Consider the following 13,210-nt stretch of genomic DNA (forward strand, 5'->3'; position numbering starts at 1 on the left):
GCTTGTCTCCTCGTCAAGCTCTCCATGTAAAAATGCATTATTCACATCCATTTGTGAAATTTCCCAACCTTTTTTCACTGCTATAGTTAACAAACACCTGAAAGTTGTCATTTTGACAACCGGTGAAAAAGTCTCATTAAAGTCAATTCCTTCTTTTTGAATGTCGCCTCTAATCACTAATCGTGCTTTTAGCCTTTCTATACTTCCATCAGAATTGTGCTTGATCTTATACACCCATTTGGATGGTAAAGCTTTCCTTCCTTATGGTAATTCTACTACTTCTCATGTATCATTCTCAATTAGTGCTGCAATTTCAGTCTCCATAGCTAGTTGCCAACCGGGATGTAGTTCTGCTTGGGCATAGGAAGTTGGTTCTGTGATATTAGAAATAGAGTTTAAAACTTGTTGGTTTGAGGTTGAGAGGCTAGCAAAGAAATAACAGTTAGGGACAACGGACTGACTGAAACAAGTTTCAGTTAAATTTGCTAGAAAAACAGCATTGCACACATATTCTTCTAAGTATGTAGGTCTATTGTGAGTTCTGTCCGACCTTCTTGGGATGACGGTGGAGGTTGAAGTATTTATCTCTAATGTGTCAGGCGAAGTCCCAGTTTCCAGATTATCTTGTGTGGATCCCGCATCAACATGTTGTGGGGTAAGATATGTCTCTCGATCTGACAGGTTATGAAATGCACTCATATTGTCATGTTGGGAATCCTGAATTATGGAAGTATCTTTAGCGAATATAGAAGTTGAAGATGGAGTCTGGGAGGTTGAAATAACAGAAGAAGGATATGTGTTTTCATGAAACTTGACATTTCTAGAGACCATGATCTTTTGAGTTTTCAAGTCAAGCACCCTATATCCCTTCTTTCCACAGGGATAACCTATGAAGACACAAGGAAAATATCTAGGTTCAAACTTGTCCCTGTTATGTGAAATTGTGGCAGCATAACATAAACACCCAAAACTTCTAAGATATGAGTAGTTAGGGGGCTTTCCAAATAATATCTCATATGGTGTCTTGTTTTTGAGAACTCTTGAGGGATACCGATTTATTAAGTTTGTTGCATTGAACAAACACTCTGTCCAATAAGAAATAGGCAGTTTTGACTGATAAAGTAAGGCCCTAGATACCTCTAATAAATGTCTGTGCTTTCTCTCCACAACACCATTTTGTTGTGGAGTGTGAGTACATGAAGTTTGATGAATGATTCCTTGTGATGCAAAATAATCAGATGATAGATTGCTTCCAACCAATTCTAGTGCATTATCGGATCTAATCACCTTAACTTTGATATTAAATTGTCTTTCAATCATCACGAGAAAATACTTTAGGATAGTGAAAGCATTACCCTTTGTTTTCAAAAGATAAGTCCAAGTTGATCTACTATAGTCATCCACTATATTTAAAAAATATTTGTATCCATCATGTGAAGGGGTTTTATATGGACCCCAAGTGTCAATATGTATCAGTTCAAAGATCTTCTTAGTACTAATCTCACTAGACTAGAAAGGTAATTTTGTTTGTCTGGATAAATGACAGATATTGCAATCAAAATGGAAATGAAGAGGAGAAACAAGAGTTAAACAAACATTCTTCACTGATTGAAATGGCATATGCCCTAATCTAAGGTGCCACAGCCTTACATCGGAACTACTTTTTATAGGAACAGGAAAAGTACTAGAAACAGAAAGACAACTAGAATTCTCTTGTTCAGATAAATCAATTGCTCTTCCATCGAAACCCTTGAGATATTGGAAGCTTGACTTTAAGAGATATAGACTTATCCTCACTTCACCAAATTCTAGAGGCCTCTTCATTGAAGGGCCCTGCAGAAAACATCCAAAGGAACAAAAGATGAGTAAACAACTTATTTGTTTGCACAACTTGTAGACTGAAATGAGCTTATATTCGAAACAAGGAACAAACAAGACATCCTTTAAGATGAGTTTAGGATGCAAATCGGTACTTCCAAATTGAGTGACCTTGACCTTATAGGAATTAGGAAGATCAACAAAGATAGGAGACTGAAGATTTCTAAGTTCTAAGAAGATCTTTGAATCAAAACACATGTGTTGTGTAGCACCTGAATCTAGTATCCAGGTTTGGTGTTTGAACTGAACAATTTTATAAGGTGATTTGAAAACATTACCAGCACATGTCACTGCATTAGCTGCTGCATCACATGGTGATTCTTCTGGCTGATTCATTTGCACATTCTGAAGCATTTGAATGAGTTGTGAGTATTGATCTTTGGTGAAATGCTTCCCCTGCCCGTCTCCATTAAAATGCGCTCCATTTTGTTCTTGTGTTCCTTCCATGAAGACAACATTACTCTTCACATTTCCCTGGAATCTCTTAGATTTGGTAAACTTGAAGTCACTAGGAAAGCCTATTATCCTATAGCATTTGTCCACAGAATGCCCAAGTTTCTTACAGTTTGAGCACACCAAAATGGTTTTCTTCTGTTTGGCTTCATAATATCCAGATTTCTGATCAAGAATGGTCTGATTAGTGGCCAAGAAGGAAGCAGAGTTCCCTAGATACTGTGAGCTCATATACACTTCCCTCTGCTTCTCATCTTGCATTAAGAGTGAGTAAGCATGATACACAGAAGGTAATGGTGAGAGCATCAAAGTATTGCTTTTTCCCAGCTGCATAGACATCATTTAAACCCATTAGAAACTAAATAAGTCTTTCATCTTGAAGAGACTTACCCATTTTTGTTTTTCCACCACACTGGCAGTCACATGTGCAGTTGACAGAAGTGTTTAGAGCAACAAGATCATCCCATTACCTCTTGATTTTTGTGAAATACCAGCAATATCATTTGATCCTTGCACTAAATCACTCAACTCTTTTTGTAGGTGATAGAGTTGAGCACCATTACTTTGCCCAAACCTGTCCTCAAGTTCCTGCCAGAGTTCTTTGGCTATTATGGAGTAAATGACACTGTCAGCTATCTCCTTTGAGAGAGAGTTGAGCAACCATGACAACACCATGTCATTGCACCTGGTCCATAGCTTGAAATCAGCTGAAGTAGGAGCTAGTTCCTTTTGAGTACCATCAATGAACCCAATCTTATTTTTTGCTGAAAGGGCTATCAAGATTGACCTCTTCCATCCCCCATATCCCTTTCCATTAAAGGGTGAGTTCACAAGGTTCATTCCAGGGGAATTAGAAACATGAAGAAAAAAAAGAATGAGTGTGATCTGATAGAGGGTTTGAGGTATTTCCAATTGTTTGAGTGTTATCAGGAGTCACTCCAGTCCTGTCACCATTGTTGGACAGTGAATGTCACGACCCAAAAATCACGAGTCGTGATGGCACCTATGTTCCCAACCGATATGTAAGCCAACCCAACAAGTATCACCAATTCAACTTAAACGTGAGAAAGATAAGTATCAAACTAATATCTAACATACTAAGTATTCAAATAAATGCGAAATATAAATAGAACTACCCCAAGATTTAGTGTCATAAGTACAAGAGCTTCTACAATATGATACAATTCCAAACTAATATAAAAATCTAAACATAAGAATTATCCTATCAGCATAACAAAATAACCTAATAAATAGAGGTAGACTGAAGGTGTGGGCCACAGAATATCCCAAACAGCACACCACAACTCCAAGATAATTCAAACTCATATCCAATCTCGAAGAACGTTCCCAAATTGAAAGTCAATCACTCAATCTGCACCACAAAAAGTGCAGCAAGTGTAGTATGAGTACGAAACTACGTGTACCCAGTATGTCTCATTGACCGACAACGAAGAAGTAGTGACGGGAGTTGTATAAGAAAATTAATTCTTAGATTATACAAGTATATATATATATATATTACACTTACTATTTAAGTTTCATCAATAAAGGAAATCAACATTAAGTATTTTCCAAACACCAAACGAAACATAAAATCATCAAGAATGAATGATGGGATGAAATGCAATGCAATATGATACCATGTAATGATATGTCTCAGAATACCCAGTACTCACTCAACCGTATATACATGATACTCCTCGGAAATACATCGAGAGTTCATGACCCATGAGGGACTCGCGAGGTCCATATACCGACACGGACGATCTCCACGTGTCTGTGCGGACGATCTCAACGCACTATCATAATATCAAACAATTTTCACACAGACGGTCTCCACGTGACCAAATTACAATCTTAACATCTCACCATCCCCAGCACGGACGATCTCCACGTGCCCAACTTATACTCAGTCTCATCTCTATGCATGTGCACAATATTGTTTCAATAGAGGGGATGATGATGCATCTCAATCAATCAATATGAATATAATACATAACCACCTCAATTATCTCAACTATACGGGTGAAATAAATAAAACACAATCACACAAGGAATTCAAGTCAATAATATATCAGCTAATGCCCATATGCTTTGGCATTCTCAAATTTCAACCCACATTCTATAATAGAAATTTTTCGTTTTATAACATCGGTACTCATACCAATGCCCGTCACACCATTGATACGAGACCACCATATTTTCCCCTTACCCCTTTGTCTATTTTTATTTTTAATCTTTAATTAGGAAAACGTCCTTCAACAAGTCTAACAAGTCTTAACATACCTTAGATGCCGAGCTTGTGCCACGAATCTTTTAAGATTTTTCCTTTCCTTTTCGCAAGGTTTCGGAACGTTCCCAATCTACCAATTTTGCAGAACGTTCCCAATCTACCAATTTTGCAATATTCGTAAGTAAGCAATTTTTGTAGACATTCAAATTATTATATTTCTATCATAGACGCTAACACTCACTCATTTCTTCAACAAACTCCAAATCTTGATATAGATTGGCATGCCAAATTTTTCATACTTGCTAAATTTCAAGCCAAGAACTTAACTCTAACCTCTTCAAATGGACTAAAATTCAATGCTAGATCATATAAAATAACACCTAATAATTAATTACCAATTAAAAAATCTATTATCATTGTATACATTATTATTATTAATTTTTTTGCAGAAACCCATTTGTAAACAAGTGCCAATTTTCTAGAATATTTATCAAATTCCAATCATTGACAATGATTGGCTCAATCTTATTCCTACCATTCTGAAACTAACAATATATATAATAAATTCTTTTGACAAAAATCACAGAAAACATTAACCTGCAGTCGTTCAACTATTCGACTTCGATCGATTTTTATATATATATATATATATATATATATATATATATATATATATATATATATATATATATTTGAATACTAACCCAATTGCTAACAATGTAATATAATTTAGTAATCATCACCAACTTACCCATTATTTCTTATCACCCATTATCAATATAGCATAAAATAATAACATAATCCCAAGCACTCCGATAATATATTACTATATATAGAATTGAAAAGAACGAATATCTCATATCTTTACCTGAACAATGGCTATGATTTTTCTCCCTCTCGCTGGTCGCCTGTGGTAAGGTTTCGCTTCCATTTTTTTTTCTAAACAAGAGTTTATTAACCGTGAAACCCCACTAACCTATTATCTATATTACTTATTTAATAAAAGTTTCATCAATTGGGTACTCATAGTTATCTAATAGTTTAAAAATACCCCTTTAAATTTTTAAATGGAGTCAAACTAGTCCTAGTTTTCAAAACGACCTAGCGGGTCGTTACATCATCTACCACTAAAACAAACGTTCGTCCTCGAATGGTAAAATAATAGGATATCAATAGACGCAAAAAAAGTTAGAGATATCTGGTCTATATGTTTGAATTGTACTCCTTTGTAGCCTGATCATCCAGATGATACTTCTTCAATATAAAAAACATTACTATTACACTCAACAATAAAAAAACAATATAACTCAAGTTCAACTTTCCTTTCTTTTTGATTCACATCACACCTTTTATGAGTGAAACCTTTAACAAAACATGTTCTCCAATCATGAACTATAAATCACGAACCTTTTTAATTTGTATAACTCTCACCTGTTTTTAAGCGATGAGAAACCTATCTTGAAGGACTTGACCTTATATAAGAATTTTCTCAATCGATCAGTGTCCCACAACCCAATCAGCTCAATACATCATATTTATCTTTTGGATATCAATATGTCCTACCATGCAATATCTCGAATGACGCTATCTCACTATTCAAATGATAATTGTTGTTCTATGTATACTCTACTAAAAATAAGAACTTGACCCCATCACCACTAAAGTTGCTCACACACGCCTGAAACATGTCCTCTAAGACCTAAATAGTTTATCAACAGACCATCAAATTGAAGGTGAAAGCTTGTAATAAAATCGAACCTAGTACCAACTCCATATGCATAGACATCCAGACATGAGATATCAATTATGTATCTCAAATAAATTTAAAATGGGCATCTCATACAGGTAACTATCTCCTGAATGTAAATCTAGACTAACTTATTCAAACTATAAGTAATCTGAACTAATATAAAATATATACACTTGGTCAATCGGTCCATTATAACCCATATAACGTGAAACTTGCACCAAATACGTGGCAACCCTGCCAAAAATTTCATAACAATATATTTCCACTCCAACTCTAGTATAAAAGCATCATTTAATTCCTACTTTCATGCTTTTGGTGCTCATAATTTTCTTGATAATAATTCAAACACAAGATACAAATTCAATCCCTTCATACGATACTATCGATAATATTGCTTCAAAATAAAATATACTCCAATTGCCTCTAGATAAAATTAAAAAAAATTGAACTATCGAACTCTTTCATGATTAATCTAGTCAGCTCACATCTTGGAAAAACATAATTAAGTCTATAATACTTAAAACTCATTCACCACCAAGAATTTATTCCTTGACTTCTCCTTATAACACCTTATCGTAAGTCGTACACAAATTTCCATCACCAACTATCGAACATGAATAAGCATCTCACCTCATGTAACAAAGGTAGACTACCCACACTCACTGTATTTCGCCCTAAGTAATCTACTAGCACATTTGTTTTGTCCATACGATAAAGATTAATCATTCCATAATCCTTGAGAAACTTCCATATCCATTGCATTAAATTTAGATTTCTCTTATTAAAACTTATACTAAACACCTCGCAATACACACTATAAATAAATGCCTCTACAATTTTAATGCAAGCACCACCACCACCAAGTTTAAGCTATAACTAAGACAGTTCTTATCTGGAAATTTCAACTATCTCGAAGCATAAGCTATTACTTACCTTTCTTCATTAATACCCAACCAAAAGATAAATATAAAGAAAGACCATCCAAACACAGCTGTTGTTCGGGCCTAAAATCAGTATCATACTAACCTCTGAATTCGATCTCCACCGTTCAAATCAACCATTAACATGTCACGAACACTCAATCCAAATTTCAGCTCGATCCAACGGTTAATTAATCAGGAAATACAATCTGAAGTTTGTTGGTCGAAGGGAAAAATGCAGCAAAACAAACCTTTTTCTTCTCTCTTCTCTCCTCTCTCTTCTCTTGTTAAAAGCTCTATAAAAAAATCTATTATGTCCTAAAGTCTTTCAAAAGAAATACTACTGAGTAGTTGAGTTATTCCCTCAAGACCATCCTCTATTTATAGAGTTGTGTTTTTTTTTTCTACAAGTCAAAACCAACTGGAAGTAGGATTACAATTCAAATCCTTTTCCTAATAGAATTGAAAACAAAATAAAGAGAATAAATTCAATTCATTTTCAAGTAGGATTAGACGATGAGCCCCTTGGTTGAAACATGGGCAATAGCCCAATATTGAGCTTTAGAAAACTCCCCTCACACACATCAAACCATTGAAAAGCCGATTATTTCTAGGTTAATCTAGTTAATGCAGGCGTAATGAATGCGAGCACCATTGATACTAACCAAATAGGCGTAAGAAAATCCAAATATCATAGCTAAAATAGGCCAGTCCCAATTTCAAACTGCCTCAATTCTCTTGGGATCCCTCTTAATACATTTCTTGGTCACTTACATTTCAACCATGCCACCAAACTAATCGAAATCCACACTTAAAAAAAAGCATGAACAAAGCTTAATTTTCTTCAAAGTCTAGAGAATCATCCTCAAATAATGCTCGTGATCCTTCCTACTATGGGAGTATACCAATATATTCTAGATGAAAATAATAACAAAGGAATCTCAATATGATAGAAACACCCAATAAAAATGTACTTGATCCAACAAAATTCCTTACTCAACAAGTCTTGTTATCGTTCTTTCAAATTTATCAAAGTATTCCAATAAGAAATAATAGAAATAGGCCAAGTGTTTAACTATAAGTCAATACTAATTTTTTTATATCAATCTCACATGGAATGCCCTTAAAAAAATTCTTGCACCATTTAAATGATTTCTAAAAGAGACATAGCATCACTAGTATCACAACTTAAGACGAATAGGTGAAGCAACCCTTATTCCTCACAGTGAAACTTTAGAGACAATGATGCCTTTCTTAAATGGATAATGATACTATCCTGCCACTTAAATTTTTAAATATTAGAATATTTGAAGTTAGTGTCTTACACTTATAGTCATAAATTTCATGACAATGAGAAATTCAATCCATAACCAAATGATGTTTAAATCTTCCTCATATAAAATAACTATGATTTTCCACGTGTCATATACTATTAAGTCAATATAAGATCGATGTAATCGATCTACCACTAAGAACCATCTACAGGTGTAGGAATATGTATAGGCATAAGAGAAAAGGTCACAAAGCATATCCAGATTCAAAATAAGGTACATACTTACGTAAAATAAAGTAGATCCACTTTCGAAATAAAATTATAGTCAACCAAGAGCATGTCGAACTATACTTTGGACAACCCAGGTTACTCAAATACAGTTATTTATTTGCGGAGGTAATATAACCAATCATCACTGTATTGTTCTATGATCTGTGTATTGATTCATAACTATTTTGTACCCATCTCTACAAGTGTTCTCATATAGCTTCATACAAGTATCCTTTCCAACATCCTTTGACAAAAGAATTTTTTTTCCCCTCTCAATTTCAACAATATTACTTATCCTTAATTCAATATATAAAAAGCTCCCCGCGATATGAATTTATCACTATTTATCATTAATTATTCATTAAAATATTCTTGCTAGTCGATATTAGTATAGCCTTTTATAATCTCTTGATGTATTTAACTTAACTCACCTTGTTGATTCTATCAAATGAAATATCAATATGGTCATCGTGCCATTCAACTTGAACTATTCAATTTATCTTCAATATACCTCCACTCTAAAGGATAAAAAGGAAAATATGTCATACAAATCTTATAACAAATCTTAGTCTCTCAACATCATGATAAGTGATCACATTTTATATCTCTACTCAACTTTTTCCCATAGCCTTACCATAATGGCTAAACTCTTATTTGATCAATTGAATGTTCCTAATCTTATCATTATATTCAAGGCATCAACATATACCATTTCATTACTAAATTATTCACATATCATAAACACATGTTATAAAATTGTCCCTAGTAAATTCAAATGAAGTTCAAGTATCCTTGTCTAAATCACACCTTGAGAAAGTTGTTCTTACTATTTCAAACCTCGTCAATTTCATTATTAAAATTCGAAATGCTCAATACTAAGTTATTTTTATAACCACACAACTTCCGTACTAAACTGCATAATATCATCCCCTACCACAAATGTCAAATTTGAAAATGTCTCCTCACCGTTGGTGAGAGAATGAAACAAGAATTTTGACCTTAAACCAAACCACACACGCACGATTAGGAATGAAAGAAGAAAGTTTCCTAAAGTGCTGTAGTCTCTCAAAGATAAGTAACGGACGTCTCCGCACCTATCCGTAAGACTCTACAGACTCAGCTCTTGTACTCGTGAGACCGATGAACCTAGGGCTCTGATACCAATTTGTCACGACCCAAAAATCACGAGTCGTGATGGCACCTATGTTCCCAACCGATAGGTAAGCCAACCCAACAAGTATCACCAATTAAACTTAAACGTGAGAAAGATAAGTACCAAACTAATATCTAACATACTAAGTATTCAAATAAATGCGAAATATAAATAGAACTACCCCGATTTAGTGTCATAAGTACAAGAGCTTCTACAATATGATACAATTCCAAACTAATATAAAAATCTAAACATAAGAATTATCCTATCAGCATAACAAAATAACCTAATAAATAGAGGTAGACTGAAGGTGTGGGCCGCAGAATATCCCAAACAGCACACCACAACTCCAAGATAATTCAAACTCATATCCAATCTCGAAGAACATTCCCAAATTGAAAGTCAATCACTCAATCTGCACCACAAAAAGTGCAGCAAGTGTAGTATGAGTACGAAACCACGTGTACCCAGTATGTCTCATTGACCGACAACGAAGAAGTAGTGACGGGAGTTGTATAAGAAAATAAATTCTTAGATTATACAAGTGTGTGTCTATATATATATATATATATATATATATATATATATATATATATATATATATATATATATATATATATATATATATTACACTTACTATTTAAGTTTCATCAATAAAGGAAATCAACATTAAGTATTTTCCAAACACCAAACGAAACATAAAATCATCAAGAATGAATGATGGGATGAAATGCAATGCAATATGATATCATGTAATGATATGTCTCAGAATACCCAGTACTCACTCAACCGTATATACATGATACTCCTCGGAAATACATCGAGAGTTCATGATCCATGGGGGACTCGCGAGGTCCATATACCGACACGGACGATCTCCACGTGTCTGTGCTGACGATCTCAACGCACTATCATAATATCAAATAATTTTCGCACGGACGGTCTCCACGTGCCCAAATTACAATCTTAACATCTCACCATCCCCATCACGGACGATCTCCACGTGCCCAACTTATACTCAGTCTCATCTCTATGCATGTGCACAATATTGTTTCAATAGAGGGGATGATGATGCATCTCAATCACTCAATATGAATATAATACATAACCACCTCAATTATCTCAACTATACGGGTGAAATAAATAAAACACAATCACACAAGGAATTCAAGTCAATAATATATCAGCTAATGCCCATATGCTTTGGCATTCTCAAATTTCAACCCACATTCTATAATAGAAATTTTCCGTTTTATAACACCGGTACTCATACCAATGCCCGTCAAACAACTGATACGAGACCACCATATTTTCCCCTTACCCCTTTGTCTATTTTTATTTTTAATCTTTAATTAGGAAAACGTCCTTCAACAAGTCTAACAAGTCTTAACATACCTTAGATGCCGAGCTTGTGCCACGAATCTTTTAAGATTTTTCCTTTCCTTTTCGCAAGGTTTCGGAACGTTCCCAATCTACCAATTTTGCAATATTCGTAAGTAAGCAATTTTTGTAGACATTCAAATTATTATATGTTTATCATAGACGCTAACACTCACTCATTTCTTCAACAAACTCCAAATCTTGATATATATTGGAATGCCAAATTTTTCATACTTGCTAAATTTCAAGCCAAGAACTTAACTCTAACCTCTTCAAATGGACTAAAATTCAATGTTAGATCATATAAAATAACACCTAATAATTAATTACCAATTAAAAAATCTATTATCATTGTATACATTATTATTATTAATTTTTTTTTTTGCAGAAACTCATTTGTAAATAAGTGCCAATTTTCTAGAATATTTATCAAATTCCAATCATTGGCAATCATTGACAATGACTGCTCAATCTTATTCCTACCATTCTGAAACTAACAATATATATAATAAATTCTTTTGACAAAAATCACAGAAAATATTAACCTGCAGTCGTTCAACTATTCGACTTCGATCGATTTATATATATATATATATATATATATATTTGAATACTAACACAATTGCTAACAATGTAATATAATTTAGTAATCATCACCAACTTACCCATTATTTCTTATCACCCATTATCAATATAGCATAAAATAATAACATAATCCCAAGCACTCCGACAATATATTACTATATATAGAATTGAAAAGAACGAATATCTCATATCTTTACCTGAACAATGGCTATGATTTTTCTCCCTCTCGCTGGTCGCCTGTGGTAAGGTTTCGCTTCCATTTTTTTTCTAAACAAGAGTTTATTAACCGTGAAACCCCACTAACCTATTATCTATATTACTTATTTAATAAAAGTTTCATCAATTGGGTACTCATAGTTATCTAATAGTTTAAAAATATCCCTTTAAATTTTTAAATGGAGTCAAACTAGTCCTAGTTTTCAAAACGACCTAGCGGGTCGTTACAGTGAAAATGAAGAATAGTGAGAAAAATGGAAAAGAAGAAAAGCTAACAGAGAAAGAGGATCTCAGACTTGCTCTGATACCATGTGGAAATTTAGAGAGTATAAAAGGAAAACTTTTTCTTGCCTTTCATTCATTTATCCATGATGTATATGTACAAAATATCCAAAAGAAGAAAACAAAATAACTCTTTTACGTGTATGAATTTTAATTGGCTATCACTTCACTACAAAATTATACAGATGTGTGTGTACTATTTCGTACAAGAAATACACAAATCTGTTACATAGAAATCTGCATATTTGTTGCCTAATGTTCATCCATTTGTCCTCATTTATTTGTCCAAATCATATCTCAAATAAGGCTGTCAAGAATTGAATTATGGGTCTTCATTTGTTGTTGGGCTGAGACATTAACTTTTGGTTGAAAATTCTGCATTTGGACCAACTAAGATATAGACCCAATATTGTATCTGAATTTCATTTGATTGAGAAGCTTCCAAGTAGTCAAAACTTGAGCTTCCTTAGCTTCTTTCTCCTCTTCACTGACTTTCTTAATTTCAATTCCAACATTGTTTTTACGGATATTAAAACTAAAATTACATATAGTTGTAAAAAGATATATTTTTAGAACTTTTAAATCTTTTTCCATTCACACTTTTTCTTTTAATTTATGTTATTTTTATACTAAAAAATGAACAAAAAAATAAAAATTCAAATAATAATAATTAAATAAATAAAAAAATAATTTATATGTGCAAAAGATAAAATACATAACTTTCTAAAAGTTAATTTAAATTTAAATTTTTTAACTTTGAAGCGGTAACCATACATGTAAGTCATTTTTTTAATAATAATAAAAATATATGTGAATC

General features: G+C 33.3%; 2 protein-coding genes across 2 annotated transcripts; both read right to left on the reverse strand.

The window, feature by feature from the left end:
• Positions 1 to 282: 282 nt before the first annotated feature.
• On the reverse strand, positions 283 to 2,670 carry LOC138337817 (uncharacterized). The gene is made up of 3 exons (XM_069288245.1): positions 1,990 to 2,670; positions 1,662 to 1,833; positions 283 to 887 (listed from the first exon to the last, which is right to left on the reverse strand). Exons 1-3 carry the CDS (start codon positions 2,668 to 2,670, stop codon positions 283 to 285), a joined length of 1,458 nt encoding a protein of 485 aa, XP_069144346.1.
• Positions 2,671 to 2,775: 105 nt separating this feature from the next.
• On the reverse strand, positions 2,776 to 3,171 carry LOC138337818 (uncharacterized). The gene has a single exon (XM_069288246.1). The coding sequence runs from the start codon at positions 3,169 to 3,171 to the stop codon at positions 2,776 to 2,778; it is 396 nt and encodes a 131-aa protein (XP_069144347.1).
• Between the last annotated feature and the right edge of the window lie 10,039 nt (positions 3,172 to 13,210).

This window comes from Solanum lycopersicum, chromosome 8 (genome assembly GCF_036512215.1).
Source record: "Solanum lycopersicum chromosome 8, SLM_r2.1".
Taxonomy (NCBI): domain Eukaryota; kingdom Viridiplantae; phylum Streptophyta; class Magnoliopsida; order Solanales; family Solanaceae; genus Solanum; species Solanum lycopersicum.

Bases quoted from the DNA above. Each gene is read 5' to 3' on its own strand.
- LOC138337818 (XM_069288246.1), bottom strand. From the start codon at position 3,171: ATGAACCTTGTGAACTCACCCTTTAATGGAAAGGGATATGGGGGATGG.
- LOC138337817 (XM_069288245.1), bottom strand. From the start codon at position 2,670: ATGTCTATGCAGCTGGGAAAAAGCAATACTTTGATGCTCTCACCATTA. The intron at 1,834-1,989 runs GTCACTCAATTT...TGTTTTCTGCAG, and splicing joins CTAATTCCTATAAGGTCAAG to GGCCCTTCAATGAAGAGGCC. The intron at 888-1,661 runs GTAGTTCCGATG...GTGTCTTCATAG, and splicing joins TTTTCCTGTTCCTATAAAAA to GTTATCCCTGTGGAAAGAAG.